Source organism: Neovison vison, chromosome 10 (assembly GCF_020171115.1).
Source record: "Neovison vison isolate M4711 chromosome 10, ASM_NN_V1, whole genome shotgun sequence".
Classification (NCBI taxonomy): Eukaryota; Metazoa; Chordata; class Mammalia; order Carnivora; family Mustelidae; genus Neogale; species Neogale vison.
Genome location: NC_058100.1, coordinates 43883595 through 43902568, shown reverse-complemented (window position 1 = coordinate 43902568; position 18974 = coordinate 43883595). Strand labels below are relative to the sequence as shown.

The 18974-nt window shown below is 53.4% G+C and overlaps 2 protein-coding genes across 4 annotated transcripts in view; one reads left to right on the top strand and one right to left on the bottom strand.

Annotated features, from left to right (window-relative positions):
• PACC1 (proton activated chloride channel 1) overlaps window positions 1–13340 on the top strand; it is a 46045-nt gene extending 32705 nt beyond the window's left edge. For 2 of the 3 annotated variants that reach the window (XM_044267141.1, XM_044267140.1), the window contains exons 3-8: window positions 735–944; window positions 2394–2545; window positions 7231–7373; window positions 8266–8410; window positions 10668–10775; window positions 12387–13340. In XM_044267141.1, the coding sequence (XP_044123076.1) occupies window positions 833–944; window positions 2394–2545; window positions 7231–7373; window positions 8266–8410; window positions 10668–10775; window positions 12387–12548 (822 nt within the window). In that variant the 5' untranslated portion in view covers window positions 735–832 and the 3' untranslated portion in view covers window positions 12549–13340. Of the gene's footprint in view, window positions 1–734; window positions 945–2393; window positions 2546–7230; window positions 7374–8265; window positions 8411–10667; window positions 10780–12386 lie in introns of those variants that run through there. The other variant, XM_044267142.1, reaches the window with a different exon arrangement.
• Window positions 13341–14926: 1586 nt separating this feature from the next.
• Window positions 14927–18974, bottom strand: part of PPP2R5A (protein phosphatase 2 regulatory subunit B'alpha) — a 64525-nt gene continuing 60477 nt past the window's right edge. The window contains exons 10-13 of the mRNA XM_044267139.1: window positions 18599–18718; window positions 18389–18516; window positions 17627–17728; window positions 14927–16143 (exon numbers count right to left, since the gene is read on the bottom strand). Coding sequence (XP_044123074.1) covers window positions 16011–16143; window positions 17627–17728; window positions 18389–18516; window positions 18599–18718 — 483 coding nt within the window. The 3' untranslated portion in view covers window positions 14927–16010. The remainder of the gene's footprint in view (window positions 16144–17626; window positions 17729–18388; window positions 18517–18598; window positions 18719–18974) is intronic.

Sequence of the window (18974 nt, the reverse complement as noted above, 5' to 3'; positions counted from 1 at the left end):
TACCATAGCCATGCCATCTGCTGCTCTCTGCCAGGCACGTTGTGAGGGGCTTACGGTTCGGCGTGGGCAGGACTGGCTCTGCCCTCATGAGTTCACAGATGAGGAAGGAGGGAAGACGTGCAGATGGACAGTGAGGTCGCAGAGTGATGAGAGAAGACATCTGGTGCCTTGGGAGCACTGACAGAGGGGTCCTCCATCCAGTGTATGGGTCGGGGAAGGCTTCCTCAAGGAGATGCGTTTCTAAACCAGAACCTGAAGTGGGAATTAGGAGTCAGTCATGGAGGAAAAGGGCTTCAGGCCAAGCACAGGGATGGGCAGATGCGGGGGGCCCCGGCGTCGAGGGGGGCCTCTGCACCCCGGAGGAGCAGAAAGTCATTTAGCACAGCGGGAGCCAGAGGTGCTGGAGGAGCAGAGCAGTGAGGGAGCAGGCCAGAGAGATGGGCTGGGGCCGGCTTCCGGGTTGGATTGTGACTCTGTCCTCCAGACGGGAAAGAAGTGTTAAAGAGAGTAGCCGTCTCCTGCTCAGAGGTCCCTTTCTGGCACAGTAAGTGCCTGGTGAATGGTGACACGTCCCACGTGTTATGGTTTGGGGGAGGGGGCTGAGGTGGTTGGAGGGTTGGGGGTGCGGATGACTTGCCTCCTTGGTAAAGCAGCGAAAGGGCCGGGAGGTCGCCGACCGCCTCCGGCTGCACCTGCCGCCGGGCTCTGGGTCACGCGTCTGGTGTTGCTTTCAGCCCTGGACAGCGAGTCCGCCTCCAGCAGCATCCGCTTCAGCAAGGCCTGCCTGAAGAACGTCTTCTCCGTCCTGCTCATCCTCATCTACCTGCTGCTCATGGCCGTGGCCGTCTTCCTGGTCTACCAGACCATCACAGACTTCCGAGAGAAGCTCAAGCACCCCGTCATGTCGGTGTCTTACAAGGAGGTGGATCGCTATGACGCCCCAGGTAGAGACCCTGCCCCGGACGGGCAGCGGGGCCCAGGTCTGGGGCGCCGGCTTACGGAGGAGCCCCCGATGCCTTCCCCCACTGTGCTGGACAGCCGGGGGACAGCCGGACCCGGGCACGGTCTGGGTGGAGAGGACGCGTCCAGGGAGCTGCTGTCAGTACCCAGCAGAGCATGTCCTGTGCGGAGCGGAGGGGTGGACGGGGCCGGGTGCGGTCACTGCGTAGTGGGGTGGGCAAGGAAGGCTTCGCATGGAGCCGGATTTGAGCCCGGCCTTGACAGATGAGAAGAGAGTTTTTCTGGGAGGGGGATGAGCAGGAGCAGGGGTGAGTATAGGGAGGCGGAGGGCTTCCCTGGAGAGGGTGTGTCTAGTCTGGCTCCAGCTCGAGGCTGGTGATGAAGAGCAGAGGGGGTGAAGGGTGGCAGGGGAGGTAAAGCCATCCAGATGTGGCTGGGGCCCTGCCTGGGGTGGGGGGTCCCTGTCTTCCCTGTCCCAGTGGGGCCGGGGGGGCAGTCCCTGAGGAGGAGCCATCCCTGCCATAGAGGGTAGTGTCTGCCTCAGGGCCGTGAGCCTGGCCCTGGGCTCTGGAAGTGTGGGCAGGAACCGGGAGGCAGGAGCTCAGAGGGCTCTGGCTGTGCGCACCGGCCGTGTGCACCTGCTCTGCCCACAGGATGCCCAACTCACCCTCTGGATGGCCCGGCCGCAGGGCAAAGCCAGAGTCTCAGGGACCTTTGCTGGGCTTCTGGAACGTGTGCGGCTCGCAGCGTCTTCGCCCATCCTTGCCTGTCTTGTGTTTGTGCCTTTTCTCTGTGGGTCTTCCTTGGTCCCTTGATCTGCGGGTGTTTCTTTCTGAGCTCGGCCTGTGTCTGGTGCTGCACACCGCTCTCGGGTGTTCTGCCACCGAGGCCGGATGGCTGCCGTCAGGAGAGCCTGGAATGAGGTGCTCTGGCTGCGGGGAGGGAGGGACCGTTGAGGTGTGACGCGCACCTGGAGCCACCCCCCCACCCCCCCCACCCCGTCAGAGCAGGAGGTGAGAGGCAAAGTGAGCCGTGGGGAGTCCCACGGCGGGGGGCCTCCCAGGCACGGGTGGTTGGTGGTGTGGGGGGCTGGCATGGCCAGGGTCCGGCATGGAGGCCCTCTCGGGGTGCGCTAAACAGGCCGTGAAACAGGGTGGGCTTTGGTGTAGGCGCCAGGAAGCCTGCACCCCAGCCAGGAGAGGGGCTTTCTGGGAAGGGGATTGTGTCTTCCTTTAGAGTAGGGCTTCCGGAGGGCAGCAGAAAGCTGTGGCTCCCCACCCTCCAAATCCCTCTTCTTCTCCCTCTGCTGTCACTTGAGGAGTCTTGAACTGGGGTTGTTGGTGGGAGTGAAAAAATGTGTGTGACTTGGTTTTAGGGGTGTGGGTAGGGACCGTGACTTCTGACAGTCCCTTCTTCCTGTCTGTGCCCTCTAGGGATTGCTCTGTACCCGGGTCAGGCCCAGCTGCTCAGCTGCAAGCACTATTACGAGGTCATTCCACCTCTGAGGAGCCCCGGCCAGCCGGGTGACATGGACTGCACCACCCAGAGGATCAACTACACGGACCCTTTCTCCAACCAGACCCTGGTAATGCCTGTTCCCCCGCGCCAGGCCTGGGCAGGCCGCTCGGTCAGCCTGGCGCCCTGCGGCCCCCTGTCTTCTGTCTGCCACGAGGCCGCTCCTACTCCCTTTGTGCAGGCCCTTGGCCCCTGGCGACCATGAGGCTATCCCAGGTGGAGTCACGGCCATGCCTGGCTGGCCTGAGTCGGCAGGGGCTGTGGGGGCTTCAGCGTTCTCCGGGTGCTCGTCGGGGGTTCCCGACGGCGTGATAAGAGCCCGTCCTTGGCGGAAGGATGTAGGGCTGTGGGGTGAGGCCAGTGTGGTGTCGTGGCGTGAGTCCTGTACCTGAGCCCCAACACAATTGCCACGTGGGGCCAACGGAATCATTCATTCCTGAGGACGGGGCCTGGAAGCCATATTTTGAAGTAAACAGGCCAGAGTGAAGAAGCCGGTCTGGGAACGAGGACCCCCGGCCCTGGCGGCAACCGCATAGGGTTTGGAAGGCAGGGAAGGAATTTCCTATTTATGAAAATTTTCTCTTTTGCATCCCATGTCCTTGTTTCAGAGAGGATTGAACGGGGCTGAGTAAAGGTTTTCCAGATCAAAGAAAGGAAAGGGGCTTTAAGGTGGAGGCAGCAGCTGCGGGCGTCTGGAGGGGCAGGTGCCCCCCACCCCCCGCGGCGGGAGGCCGAGCTGAGGGAAGGCCGGATGACAAGGGCCTGCCTGTGGCTCCTGGGGTGGTTGGAGGTGGACAGTCCGGCCGGGACGGTTCTGTTCACATTCGTCCTGGGCTTCCTCCTAAGATCGGGCTGAAATGGTTCCCTCTCCGGCAGAAACTAGAGCGAAATAACGTTTCCATGACAGTCCCACGAACCCAGAGCAGGTATCACCAGTGGACAAGACATTCTGGGCTGGTGTGGAATACAGATCGGGTCTCTGACCCAGCACACCGCCCCACCCTGCAGAAGGCGAGGGGAAAGCCTTCCCTCCGGCTCCCAGCTCCGCACCCGCCGGCTCGGAGGGCAGGGGTCAGGACAGCGGGCGGGACGGTCATCGTGGCACCGTCCATTGGTGGGGTCCTGGGCCTCCTGCCCTCCCAGGGCACGGGGAGCTGCGGGGCACGACTTTTGCTTCTGGGTAAGAACATTCTCTGTGGAGGCTCAGTGGAGCTTCCCTGCTGGGCGCCAGGGCAGCCGAGAGAACTGGAGCAGAACTCGAGACGGGCCTCCAGGGCCGACGGGGCACCAGGTACCGGAGAGGACTCTGTTCCCAGGAGGGCAATCCGCCACGTACGCGGCCTGCTGGCCTTGCCTGCCCACGGCCCCGGAGTGCCAGCCGCAGGCCAGCGCGGGCACGAGTGAACCCTGAGGGGCACCTGCGCCCTGGCCCTGCGCTCGTCACCCTGACCCGTCCTTCAGGTGGGAGTGGAGAGGTTCGGCTCGTTAGACGTTTTCGGGAAACCAGCGGCATGGAAGAGGACCAGGAGGGGCCAGTGGAATGGACTCTAGGGTGGGGAATGGATGCTAATTCAGATGAAGGGAAACGTACTTTTTAGGAACGTTAAGAGGAGCAGGATATACTCCAGGAACGCTGTGCGGACCCCACTCGCGCCGCCCGCTCTGGGAAACCCCGCTGGATGGCCGGGCTGTGAGGGGGTCTCGGGGTGGCCGTGGCCGTCCCCAGCTGAGCAGCGCCGCCGAGGAGCCCCTCGTGCTTGTCCCCAGACCCGGTGGCGCCGGCGGCACCTTTCGCACTCATTACGCAATTGAACGACCCGCTCTGAGCACCCCCGAGGTGAGGGCGCCCAAGGAGAGTGGTGGGCACGGAGACGGCACTGGAGGCCGTGCGTGCGTCCGGCCCCGGGTGATGGTTCGTCTCCAGCGGGGCCGGATGTGGCTCGTTGCTGTCCGCAGCCGACAGCTGGAAGGGCTTCCGGCCTCTCTGGGCCATGAGGCGGGGAGGTAGGGCCAGGCAGGCGCAGGAGCGCCTGTGGGGACGGGGCCATGGCGAGCCCAGGGCAGCTGTGGTGTCTCTGCAGGTCCCCAGGGAGCTCCATGGTTGGAGGCATCAGTGCCCTACCGCAGCCCCTGGCCTTGGCCTCCCGGCAGATTGGGCCTTGGTGGAGGTCCTCGGTGGCTGTGCCTGGCGCAGACATCAGAAAGTGTGGCCGGCCTCCCCCCACCCCCGCCTGGGAGGTTGGCTCGCATCCTGCTCCCACCTCCGCCCCCCTTGTTTGCAGCGCAGCGTCTGGGAAATGGGTCGGCTTCAGGCTGTTTGCATCCTGGCCGGTCTGTGTGCATGTGGCCAACCGGAGGCCTCCCCTGACCCGCTTCTTCAGGCTCCCGATCCCCGTGTTTCCTCGTCTCCGTTCCGTTCAGTGATGTTTACCACAGGTAAGGCCACCAGGCTCCAGGCTGTAGGACCCGATCCTCTCCTCACCATCTGCTGTGTCCCCGGGTCCAGATGGCAAGCCCTTGCCTCCTTCGCTTTGCTCCCAGAGCATTCCCTGTGTGTTGGGCCAACACTAGCCTGAGCTGCTGGGCAAAACCACGCACCCCTAATGGACACCGTGGCTGTGGCCAAAGAGGAGTCTGCTTCTTGGGAATCCATTGGGCGTGCCGTTGGGGGGTGCGGGGGGACTAGCGATGGCCTCTGTCCGCCCGTCTGCCATCCGCAGGACAGGCTCTTGGGCCTCGTGCGCAGCTCTGGCTCACGGTGATGGGCGTGTGCGGCGTCCCCTGAGTCCCTGTGCATGTTCCAGGAACTTGATCACGCAGCCGCGGGCCAGGCCGCTGAGGCCAGGGACTGGGGAAGGGGGTAATGGAACAGTTTGCGTTCTCTGCTGCCACTGACATGTCACAGAAGGGCTGGGAATGGAAAGGACCAAGGTCTCTTGGGAAGATGCAGCAAGAGGCAGGCAGAGTGAGGGCGGCGTTCCTGTCGGTCGACCTGCAGCGCCAGGAGCGAAGGGCTGCAGGAGGGGTGTTTATTTCGGATGGAAAATAGAGGACTGTCCACTAGGATGCAGCAGTCAGCAATCTGTCTGTGCTGGACAGCTTTCCGTTTGTGTATTTTAGGCAAAACCTGTTAGAAATAAGAAATAGCCATTGCCTTAAAGGGTGACTAAATCCGTACTTTCCTTTCTCACGTTCACCGATCAAATAGACAAAAGGAGTGAGGATAAGAATTGAACAGCACAGCTCATCAGATTAGAGTGAGTGTGTGCGTGACGCGTCGTGCCTGACGTCGCTCGCTCTCCAGGTGTCTGTGGAGCGTTGATAACAGCGACTGGCGTTAAGATGGTTTTCCCCAAGTTAACCTGCGAATCCAGGTTGTCCGTGAAGAGTCTGAGTTGATGTTTCCATGGAATTTAACAGTCTAGTTTTAAAATGTCCTCTTAGAAGAGCACGTGTACAGCAATCACCCCGCTGGATTTGGGGACAGGGAGCAGCGCCACGGAGGGGACCTGCCCGGTCAGATGACAGAACCGTGTAAACCCGGGGAGCAAGCCCACATCTGCCCGTTGTCTGGGGAGCGGGACGCAGGTCCCTGTTTCTTACCAGATACAAAACTGAAAGCCGGGCACATAAAGCGTCTGAATGTAAAACCTTTAAAAAGCGTTCTAGGGGCGTCTGGGTGGCTCATTGGGTTAGGCCTCTGCCTTCGGCTCGGGTCATGATCTTAGGGTCCTGGGATTGAGTCCCACATGGGGCTCTCTGCTTGGAGGGGAGCCTGCTTCCTCCTCTCTCTGCCCGACTCTCTGCCTACTTGTGATCTCTCTCTTTCTCTCAAATAAATAAACAAAATCTTAAAAAAAAAAAGTGTTCGAAAGAAATACAGGAGGGGTGCTTGGGTGGTCCAGTCGGTTAAGCATCTGACTCCTGATTTCAGCTCAGGTCAGGATCTCAGGGTCATGAGCTCGAACCCCACGTCAGGTTCTGTGCTCAGTGGGGGTCTGCTTGGGATTCTCTCACTCTGCCCCTCCTCTGCCCTCCCCCCCAACCCCCGCTACCAAGCTCTCTCTCTCACTTCTTTTCTTTTCTTTTTTTTTACGAGAGAGTAAGAAAAATATAGACCATTAATGTAATTTTGGTTTTCCTTGACCAGCAAAACCCAGAAGCCATAAAGAAAAAGATTTACAGATATCACTGTATCAGATTTAAAGCTTAATGTAAAAAATGACATTAGACACAAAGTTTGATGGAAAAGTGACAGACTGGAAGAAAACATTTGTACATGAAATGGATGTAAGCTAGCATCCTTTTTATTAATTAATTAATTAGAGCACACATCAGCAGGGGGAGGGGCAGAGGCAGAGAGAGATACTCTCCAGCAGACTCCCCACTCAGCAGGGAGACCGACTCAGGCTCGATCTCACAACCCTGACACCGTGACCAGAGCCGACAGCGAGAGTCAGACGCTCAGCGGACGGAACCACCCAGGCGCCCCACGAGCGTCCTTCCTAAGTGAAGGGCTCCCCTAGCTCAGGCAGCCGCTGAGAAAAGTGGACAGAGGACAGTTGCTCTCGGCTCTGGTCCAGCGGTGCCCAGAGAGCCGCCCCGCAGGGCTGAAGGGGAGTGAGCACAGACAGCGGCCCGGGTGGCCTGGGGTCCTCTGGGGTCCGCCGGGCGAGGACCTTTCCAGTCGCACGTGTCCAGAGCAGAGCAGCCGCGGCTCCCCCAGGGCTGATTCTGGCCTTTGTGTGTCTGCAGAAATCCGCCCTGATTGTGCAGGGGCCCCGCGAGGTGAAGAAGCGCGAGCTGGTCTTCCTCCAGTTCCGCCTGAACGAGAGCAGCGAGGACTTCAGCGCCATCGATTACCTCCTCTTCTCGTCCTTCCAGGAGTTCCTGCGCAGGTGGCCTTTCCCGTCCGCAGGGGGCTGGCCCCTCCCGGGGCGGGGGCGGGGACGGGCACGCGGGGCGGCGATGACCCGGCGGCCCAGGGGCCTGACCTGGAGCCCGGAGGCCCCGGGAGACCTGTCCTTACAAAGGGCGGCAGGTCTGGTGTGGCGCGTGTCCGGACCCGCGGGCCGAGAGCGAGGTCCTGTCACTGCTGGGACCTTGTGCGCCCCCGAGTCCCTGGCGCCGGGCCAGGTGTCCCCTGCGCTGTCCGGGCAGCATGTCTAGCCCTCGGTGTGTGTTTAATACAGGCATGAAAGTTCCTGTCTGCTGGGGGCGCCTGGCCGTGCCCTCTCTGGGGCCCGGAGTGGGCACTGGGATTGCAAGTGTTTTCTTCACGTGCCTGACTCCGGCCTCCAGGCCCTGCAGAGCCCAGGGCGCCCCGGAAGGGAAGTGGGGTGGCAGTCACCGCGGAGGAGAGGCTGCTCCCCTGGCTGAGGCTGCGGGCCATCTTCCCTGCTCACACACCCCTGCTCCATCCTTCTGGAACTTGTGGCGTCTTCGCCCTGTCTGCTGCCGCTGTTCCCTCGGGCCTCCCTGCTGGAGCTGCTGGCCGGGCAGATGCCATGGGGGCCCGTCTGGGGAGGGGAGGCCAGCGGGTGCCGCTGCGGACTTGGGGCCGGTGCTCTGGGAGCAGGTGGGAAGGAGGAGGGACTCCCCCCATGAGAGGCCACCTCGAGCCGGGTGAAGCTCTCCCTGCGTGTGCAAAGCCAGACACGGAGCTTGGAAAGGAAGCAGGAAGTGGGCAGCCCCCCGGTGGTGCCAGCCAAGGAGCCCGCTGGAAGCAGGGGCTGGAGTTCGAGTCCGGCTGTCGGGCCTAACCGGACCCTTTCTTCTGTGTCTTCCCAGCCCAGACAGGGTGGGCTTCATGCAGGCCTGCGAGAGCGCCTATTCCAGCTGGAAGTTTTCCGGGGGCTTCCGCACGTGGGTCAAGATGTCCCTGGTGAAGACGAAGGAAGAGGACGGGCGGGAGGCGGTGGAGTTCCGGCAGGAGGTAGGTGGCCCTGGCTTTGCTGTCCCCTGCCGGCCGCCGCCTCCCTCGATTCGGGGGTGCAGAGGAGCTTTGCAGAAGAGATGACCTCTGGGCAGTCTTCAGAGTAGAAGGGACCCCGTGCCAGGAAGGAGACGTGTTCCCCGGGCCCTTCCCGGTGGTTCGGTCCCCACCAAACACGTGGGCCAAGCACAGATGCCTGCGTTTCGCAGAGCCGGTGACTCAGCCCACACAGCCTGGGTTCTCGGCCCTCGGAGGCTGCTGGCCGCATGGGAGACGGGTGACTTGCAGGGAGGAGATGAGATGCGGAGGCCTCTGAAGGTTGTGCACGTGAGGATCCGTTGGGATGCATGGGGAGAAATCCTAGCTTTCTCCTTGTATTAATTTATCATCCTTTTTGCTATTTCTGAATATTTTGAAAGGCGTGTCACGTTAGAACAGTAATAGCAATGTTACATCACTTTGAAAGAGTCATATATATGGAGGGTATTTGCTCAAAACATGATCCTAATGGGAAGTGTGACTGAAGGCTTTCCACCCGCTGGCCTGGAACCCGGAGGGGCCCCGGAGTTTCCGGCCGCAGTCCCGGCAGTAGACGGGAGAAGACCCGGGGAAGAGGCCTGGCTGTAGGGATGGAGGAAGAGAGCATTGTGGTTGCCACAGCAGGGCTGTTTGTCAGTCACCACTGAAAGCAAGGCCGCACCCCTACCTTTGGGACTTCCACCTTGGCCGTGGCTGCCCCCTGCCCACATCCACACCCAGAGCCCGCCATCCCGTATATCAGTGGCTGGGTGCTTGCAGAGGCAGCGAAGAGATGGGTCTGTTCTAGAAAACTCTGTTCCTCCTTGGAGATGTTCCACTGGGTTGGACCCTGTGGGGCAGCATCGGGAAGGGCTGGGTTGGACTAGAAGGACCGACTCCACCGACGCGGCTGTTAGAAGCCAATGCCCTTTCCCTGTCCCTGGGACCTCCTGTTGCTCCAGATGAGACCTTTGGGAAGGGCTAAAGCCGTTTTTCTTCAAGAGGACTGGCTTTTTGGGGAGCCTGGGTAGCTCATTGGGTTAAGCCTCTGCCTTTGGCTCAGGTCATGATCTCAGGGTCCTGGGATCAAGCCCCGCATGGGGCTCTCTGCTCAAAAGGGAGCCTGCTTCCCCCCCTTCAGCACCCCCCTCCCCGCTGCCAGCCTCTCTGCCTGCTTGTGATCTCTGTCTGTCAAATAAATACATAAAATCTTAAAAAAAAAGACAGGCTTTTTTCCTGTCCTAGGATGTGGCAACTCCCCTGGCAATGGGTCCTTAAAGTTTTCCTAGTTTTCAGCTAACCGTCACATTCTAGATTTTTAGTGCACACTTTTCTCCAAGAGCCCCTAGGACCTTCCTCATCTGTCCCCACAGTGGCTGAGAAAGGGGTACCCAGTACCTTCCCCTTGCAGTTTGGTGCTGCCTGTCTGCCCAGCTCCCCCGCAGGAGGAGGAGCCCAAGGGGACCAAAGTCCCAGCGAACCTGTACATCTCAGAATGTCTGTGCTTTCCGTTTTTGTCTAAACCGGAAGTCTTTTGGTGGGTCACCTGAACTCTGTTGAACAAGAGAAACAAAGTTTTTTTTTTTATGAAGTGTTTTAAAGTTTAAAATACTTAACATGTGTATCGTCTCCTTCGGTCCCTCCCACACCTCCGTGATGTCAGCACTTTGCCCACAGTGGGGCGAGGGGCGAGCTCAGGGTGAACGCAGCCCCACGGCTGGACCTGGCGGCTTCCCTGGGACCTGTTTGCTCCCGGTGACAGCAAGCCGAGTGTTAAGTGATCGCGCACCAGATCTTAGCAAGCCGCCCACTACGCACAGCCGCGTAGGTCTGGGAGGTTGCACTTTGTCCCTAGAGACCTGAAGGGTCGAAATACTCGGCTTTTAAGATCCAGTGTTTTGAAATTTGAGGCTCTGTGGCTTCTAATTATGCCTAACGTGGTCCTTCGAGTACGGTTTAGCTCTGAGTCCGATGCCCAGTGGCCGTTTGGTGATGACCCAGAACACCCACTGTGCGTCCCAGATCCTGTTCGTTTCCCCAGGGGGCTTCCGGAAGCCAGGGTGGTCTCGGCTGGTACCAGTCTCGGGATGTTGTTTGTGAGATTTCTGGCTTTGTCCGTCCAGAAGGTGGTGTGAAGGGAGCCCCGGTCCAAGGTCCCCTCACCGCCCTCTCCTTCCCTGCGACGCGGGCTAGGGAGGGGCGCGGAGGAGGTAATCCTGCTTTCTCTCCTCCGTCCCAGACCAGCGTGGTCAACTACAATGACCAGAGGCCAGCCGCCGAAAGGAGCGCTCAGTTGTTTTTTGTGGTCTTTGAATGGAAAGATCCTTTCATCCAGAAAGTCCAAGATGTGAGTATTACTTCGGGTCGCAAGAGCGGGTTCCCTGCGCGGGGGTGCTCTGACTCCTCCTTGCAGGCTGTCCTTGTCTCCTTTCGCAGCACAGATTCGTTTGTCATTTATGACATTCGTGTTCTGTGTTGTGTTTCGGTGGCCGTCACTAGCCAGTTGGCCCTGTGAAGGCGGGGCTTCATCTTTTGTTCATGGTCGCTGTTACCATCCAGTGGGGTGCTTAGTGCAGAGTCCTTGCTTGGGAGTAATGTTAAGTGAATGAACTGAGTAGAAAGCATGAATTGCGTTAAGGTCTAGATTACAGCTTTTGGAATCCCCTTTTTTTTTTTTTAACGGGTCTCTGTTGGATAATGATCCTTATTATTTGTTGTCAGAGCAGAAAGGTACAAAGAAAAATTCACAGTGTGTCAATTAATGCCAGATTCTCAGACTCCGTCTTGGAGGAGAGGAATGATGGGACAGTTTTGCTAAAGGAACAGTCCAGGGAGACACCATCACCAGAGCCGGTCCCCAGTCTAATGCTAGATAATTCCCCAAACGTCCTGATGTGGTCGTGGCTTCAGGGGAGTGCCTTCTGTGGCCGAGACCTGAGCATGGAGGGTCTCCGTGACCATAGCTGCTCCTAGTGTCCCACCCTGCTGGACATCGTGAGCTGACAGAGCCACGTGCGCAGGGGCGCGTGCAGCTCTGGGAGTGCGGGTTCGGGGTGGCGGAGCGAACGCCTTCAGCTCTGCGCGTCAGTTGCGTGGTGAGCCGTTTTCCACTTAGGCCGTTACTTAGTCGGAGGCGCCCATTGGCGGAGGAAAGGCCACACCTGAGAGGGGCCAGCCCTGAGCAGTGGCGCTGGGGGAACCGTTTTGTACCCAGGAGCCCTGAGGCTCCCCTTGTCCAAGGTCACCCTGCTCGGCTGACCTGGAGGTGCTGTGGTTCCCGTGCTGGGGACTCAGAAATGCAAGAGGAGACGTGAGCCTGGAAGGGTTTCGGCATTGAGTAGCTCTGGAGGGACTCGTCGCAGACAGGAAGTGGCCGCCAGGGTTTTTGGGGGATGAAGGTCTCGGTTTTGGCTTCGTGGTCAGAGAGCGGAGCTCCAGGGAGCTGGGAGCGGCCCGCACAGCTGGGGAGCAGGAAAGCATCCCAGGCCGGGGGCGTCCGAGGGCACAGCCTGGAGGTAGGAGTCCAGGACGGGGGACTGTCCCTGGACCGGACGGAGGGCAAGTTGGCCTAACTGAGATGGGAAGAAAACAAGAGGAACTGACCTGACGGGAGAGGGTACAGCTCTGGGGGGAACTGGTCTCAGCAAGTTCACTTACTGTGGATGAGGCCAGAAATTTAAACCTCAGTACTGAGTATCTAATTTGTGCAGAGCTTTTTTAAGAAACTTTTTTTTTTCAGGATCCATTTAGGGGAGGAAGGGATTAGTATTTTTCTTCTCAAACTTGAGCTCTGCACAGTATAGTCAGAAGGAAGTACAGCCACGGCAGCTTTGGGACGCAGGCGTTTTTCCTGCCCCTCCTGCCGTGGGGGGTGGGAGGCTCTGACCAGGACGCTGCTGTGACCTCGGAAGCAGAGGGGAAGCACGCCGGTGAGCTTGTGTGTGTCGCTCTTTTCCAGATAATCACCGCCAATCCTTGGAACACAATCGCCCTTCTCTGTGGGGCCTTCCTGGCGTTGTTTAAAGCAGCAGAGTTTGCCAAACTGAGTGTGAAGTGGATGATCAAAATTAGGAAGAGATACCTTAAAAAAAGAGGTCAGGCAGCAAACCACATAAGCTGAGGTGGCCTCGTGGTGTTGGTAGAACTGCCCCCGGCGATGGAAGTTCTCGTCATTTCTGTGTTGGTAAACGGAGCGGCCAGCGGCCCTGTGCCCACCTGCCACGGCCTCGCTGGGAGGACCAGCCTGCCAGACTGCAGCTTCTCACCTGGCCCCGAAAGAGGACGTTTAGAGCCTAATGGAGCAGATCCAGTGGATAACCTACAACCTATTTAAGTATTTAAATTATTAATGACCATTTTGGGACATATGACTAGGGATTGTGGAAGATGGAATTAGATATGTCTCAGGTTTTCTGAAGGTTTGTGAAGCTGCCTTAATTGGTTTGGTGTATAGTTAAGCTCTAACAGGATAATCCAGGCTCTACACTTCACCTTAGTCCCCCCCCCACCCCGAGGTTTTTATAAAGTGGACAGAGTGTGTGATTTTTTTCCCCCAAATCCTGAGGCTGCAGATGCGCAGGTTCTGCGTTGAGCCCTCTGCACCCCGTACCCAAGGGCAGAATCCGTTGTCTCCGGCGTCACCTGCCAGTTCCATCATCCAGCCTCTGACCTGTTCTCTCATTTGTTAAATTTTAAATGGGACTTTTATAAAGCTTCTAGAAAGTAGTACTAAGATATCTTGAGGATTGACTAGCCACTTACGTGTCTGGCTCGAGTATCTGTTGATGCGGGTATGAACGCGCAGTGATTAACATGCAGAAGCTCTGGGACATGTGTGCAGAGGAGGTGCCTACTCAGTGTATTTTGATGATTTTATTAACAGGTAAATAAAAGTTAGGTTAATGCAAAAGGAGTCAGTGTGCCAGTATGAGTCTGCTCGATCGGCAGGCACCAGTACGCTTTCATTCTGTGACCTCCAAGCGAGTGGCCTCGTCAGCTCGGACTCCCCAGGTGGACGATCTGGACTCCCAAGTTACGTCATGACTGTGTCCAAGGAAAGGCAGGTGGCCCCGTGGGGAAGAGTGACAGATGTACTCCCCTGAATAAGCTGTGCTCTGTTCCTGCCCTACCAAAGCACCCATCTGAGAAAGGGGCACTCAGCGTGACCTTCAAAGCCTTCAGCCTAGCTTTTGACAGAGGTGAGTACTCCGTCTTTTTCACGCGGTAGCCATGGGGTGATTTAAGATTATGGAAATTGCCTCCAGAGTTTCAAATTATTTACATGCCCTTTGCTTCTAAAGAGGACTTGTAACACTTCCCGCATTTTATAACCTGGCTTTAAGTAATTTAAAGAGGGAAAACTCAAATGTAGAAGTGGGGCACTCACGTCTCACTCAGGAAGACACTGGTATTCAATTGAATTATTAAAGATAAACTTGTGCGAAGAAATATTCCCTAGTACTCTCTGCCACAGAAGCGTGCACATTCAACCGTGAGCCTAGATCTTATCTCTGTAAAGTCTTACTTGCAAGTAAGGCAAGTGCAGAGGCAGGCAGAGCTTACCTTAATACTGGAAAACGTGTGTGTGTGTGTGTGTGTGTGTTACAGTATCTCTAAAGATGACACCACTTTAGTATTTAACTCATAAAATTTGCTCAAACGAACATACTAAAACTTGAAACTGCATTTCCTGTGTTGTGGAAAGTTGCGAGACTGCTTACATGTGCTTTAGAATAAGCAGACAGCTAGGAAGTGAGCATTTTTAGCTTGTCAAAGAGAAAACCAGCCTGCCCGAACGCACTGTGGCTGCTCTCCAGTGAAAGAAATATAGAAACCTGCCACTGACATTTAGACCTAACCGTCAGTTTCTGGAGAGGTAGGGGCTAGCCTTTCCGTCTGCGTTCTGTACGTGGTAGGCTCAGCCCTGCCTTCCTGGGCTGCCCCCGCGGGCAGCAGCACGGGTTGGCTCGGGCTACCGCGGCCGATTGGTGTGAGCGTGTTGCTTGGGGCATCCGGGAGAGGGCGCTACGTGAGACCCTCGCACAGAGCCGTGTACCGAAAGGGAGTTTCTCTGGGCGCCTCAGCGAGTGAAGGGAGTTGCTTTCACAGTGACCTTGGAATTGTGTGCAGGACCCAGGCTAGAATTTTTCATGAATGCAAAAGAGTGGAAAGTTTACACTAATGCCTCGTTTCTGACTCTGGCCACACTTTCTGTGAACCTCACCCAGGGAAGTGGTCATTATAAATTTTGAGATTTATCCTTGTGGTCTTGTTTTAATGGAAATGACACTTAACGTATTTTGAACCTGTTCTCTGAACAGAGACATGAAAGATGAAAGGATGTCCTAAAACTTAGAATTTTATGCAGGTGTTCTGGAAAACCGATGTAGTTTGGTGGGTTGCTGCAGCGGTCGTGTGTGTGTCGTATGAACGTAAGGGCAGCAGGCTGCTTCTGGATGCCTCAGAGCTTGGAGCTGGAAAAAGCAAAGACAACATAGGCAAAATACAAACATAGACTTTATTAAATGCTGCTCAATCCCCCAGTGAAGATCTTTCATTACAAAACAGTTCTCCACACAACTGCTAGTAGAGATTGGAATGGTACTCATAACAAAAGGTGTGAGAAATACTTGACCAAGTGAAAACATACAAGACCTTTCTAGAGTCAAGAACTCTACAGGGGAAGCCTACTGCGGTTCCTTTAAATAAAGCCAGGCAGTGACAGTGAGCGCTCTGCGTCACCACATTGTGGGACTCAAAGCCTCCTTCCCTGGGGCAGGAGGGACTGGAGGAAGGGCAGGGAGTGAGGACTGGAAAGGTCCTGCCTTCAGCCTTTGCGAGGAGGAGGAGGAGGAGGAGGAGGAGGAATGAACTGAGAGGCAGGCTCGTGCTCACCAGCGGTGCCTCCGTGAATCTGGGCTCGCCACCCTGGGGAGTTGCAGATGAAGGGAGATATTCATGAGGAACAACCTGAAGAATTTGGTTTACTTTCCCAGCTTTTATTTATATTTTGTGCTTTAAAAAGTCTGGAGATTTAAGTTTCTGCTCAAATTCCAGAGTGCAGTAATATCTCTAATGAAGGAAGGCTTAGGGCAGGTAACTCCCCCCATCATATTTCTGGGAGCAACAAAGAGAAGGGTAAGTATTACACCTTAGTTTTGTTTTAGGAAATAGTCTTTTTCCCAGGATGTAACTAAGGTCTGCAGCAATGTGAAAAGCACATTATAAAAGGGAAAAATATACAGAGCAGAATACTATCTCTATGTGCAACACAATCAAAAAAAGAATTCAAGTCATAATTCTTACCACTCCCATAATTATCTCACTCATATCATAGATGATAAAGTTCATTCATTTCTGTGAAACTTGAGAAGTGACACAATAAATCCATGATTAGACAGAGGTTACAATATACTGTGGCCATGATAACAGCACACGGCTATGTTTAGTCCATATTTTTCATTTACAGTTGCCAGAAAAAAAGTTGGCCTTTTAATTATATTATACTGAGAGGTTTCATAATTTTTACATATTTCAAAAAAGTGTACAAAACTGCTTATCCAACAGAGGTGGTGGGCTTTTTTTATTCATCACTTGTATTGCTGAGAATACTGTGCATGTTGTAAGCACTGTTCTGCTTTTCCAGAGCTTTCTTTAGCTTTAGCTCCTCTAATTTTTTCCATAATTCTTCACGTTCCAATTCCTTCTTTTTCTCTCTGTAGATAAACCAAAATTTTTGTAGTCAGAAACCTTTAAGGAACTTGCTGTTTGGCAGATTGCTGGAGAACATATTATTCACCCACATTTCCCTTAAATCCCTTTACTGAAGCATTTGAGGCCAATTACCTGGAGCACCTAATATTCTGTCACTGTCCTGCATGACTAACACCTCTGTGCATCTCCTGTACCAGCTCCGAGTGACTCCTTGCTTTCCCTGCATGTTCTCACATCCACGACTGCTACTGTCATTTGTGCCTCATTACATTCACTTTCTCATCTAACCCTCTTACAGCCATTGGAGCCGCGATGGTCATCCTTTTCCGGAGGCTGAAGGGTGGCTGTGAGGTCAGGCCGCAGCCACTTCTGGGTGGAATCATCTCTCTAGCCACTAACCAGTCAAGAAAACAAAATTCAAAATATTTTTTGTTTCAACTATTTAATTTCAAATCTAAGAAACACTTCTGAATAACTTTGGCCAAATTATTGTGAAGGACTAGATGAACATGGTTCATATAGTCATAAAGATAGGGTTTTGTAGATATGATGATGATTCTTAGTTATGTGAAATATACAAGTTTCATGTGATTCTAATCATCTTTTTCCCCATTGCTTCCTGAGGTTGAAACTATATACCCAATTTCTTTTCCTGCCTGAAAGGTGCTTTTTTTTTTTTTTTAAAAAAAAGAGTTACTGAGGGACACTAGGATGGCCCTGAAGAAGAGCTATTCTTGTTCCACCTGCCACAGGAAAACCCTGATTAGGAATTTATAGTCAAAAGAGATCAGCTTTTCCAAACAATAGGTAATAAACTTCTTAGAAGTAAATGGTAGTAGCTATTATCCTCCAATGATGGGTGGGAGGAGGCAGAGCGGTTACTGCCTGCCTCATGTTTGAAACAATCACTTTCTTCTCATTTATTTCATATATGAAGTTCTCCAAAGAGGTGATCACTTAGGCAGGTTTGTCAATGCTGCTATGTGTTAGCATCTCTAAAATATTGATTGTTGCAAGGAACAAAGTAGTCATAGTTGAGCCAGAAGCAGACTATGTGAGCTCCCTCTGACCAAAAAAGAACTATGCTGAACTTTTAAGATACCACTTTGTTAAAATGGGCAACTTAGCCCTATCAAACACTGTGCAGAGAGCCTCAGAGGAGTAAAGCTCGCTGCGGAAGCCCATCTGGAGAAACGATTTTCATAAATATGTAGGTCAAATTGTTTAAATTTGGCATGAATTGAACTCTAAGGCTCGGAATGAGAAACAGGATTTATAATCCACATCAAAACTGCAATCCAACCAGCAGGGAAACTTCTTTATTTGGAAAGGACTTAGAAGAGTTTGAGCATTACAATTTCAAAGTCTAGATGTAACTGACTTAAACACTGTAATTTTAACTTGGGCAAGAAACCTTATTGGATTGAATCACATTCAACTAATCTAAAATGTATAGATAACCTGGTAATTAAAAATTCCAAATACCTTTGTCTTTCAGCTTTGTATGAACTAGTAAGGTCATCAAAAAGCTTGCCATTCATTTCCATTAGGGTTTTCAGCACATTGTATACCAGTGCTACGATGGTCCTAAAATGAAAATCAGCAGTGTTGGGTCATAGGAAATGTAACATTATCATCCCTAAATGGTGGCTGATTCACTTAATCCATTTTAGAGATGATAAACTAAAGTGCAAGAGTTTAAGAATTTGCTCAAGGTCACACAGCCAGTGGTGACAGAGATGGTCTGATTTCAAAATTCATGTCTGCCTTATATATTATGCTTAAACTCTTAAAATGTCTTTCATGTCTGCTCTATAGTCTACTGTCTCAAGCTAACAGTAGTAAAAGATGAGAATATAACTTGTAAGAAAAAAAGACTAACTTGTAAGAAAAATAGAAAGTAGGATAAGGGTTTTACAGAGGTTAGAATACATGCACGATCTGAACATTGCTGATGTGACCTTAAGCGCTCCAGCCTCTCCCTGGGAGTGCTAACCCATGAGGTTTGTGCCGCCTTTGCAGAAGCTGGCTTGGTCTCCCCACCTGGGTTTGACCACACAGTAGTGCGAGATTAAATTGAAACCAAGAACTTAATAATTAACTGCATGTATATCAAGTACACAATAGAACAGCATTGTGATGTTAACCTTGGAATAAGTTCCAAGTCTGTATAGGTTTCATGAGTTAGATCGAAAGAAAAAAAAGCACAAACACAAGAATAACACCATCAACACAAAAGACACTTACGGATTCCAGTGTTCTTTGGAGATTTTGTACAAACTGCCAAACATAATTGGCAGAATTTTATCAATGTTCTCCTCAATCAAACTAAGAATATATTCATTATTCCAGAAGTACAATGCCCTTTCTGCAACCTAAGAAGACATTTAGAAATGTCAAAACTGAAGAGAAAAAAGAAATAATAGTATAAAAATGGCTTTACTGAAAATATCATACCTGAAAATGAGAACTGGATACACACTTGGATATCTGCTTAAAAAGGGGTTCTTCAATTTTTTTGAACTGTGTGGGTTCAATGACATCTAAGATTTCTTCAATTTCTCCTAAAAACATCACCTAGGTTAAAAAAATTTTTCTTTTAAGAAACATAAATTACATGATATTAACATAGAAAACTACAAATGAGAAGGTTAACCTACAGATTACACAGTGGACAAAATTAAGGTCTTGATTATATATACAATTTACTATAATGTCCAGCTTTCCCACCAAGTCTAATTCCCAAAGAGCACCACCTCTTGCTTGGTGGCAGTGACAATATAGCCAGCCCATAGAAGCATGTTTTTTGTTTGTTTTAAGGATTTTATGTATT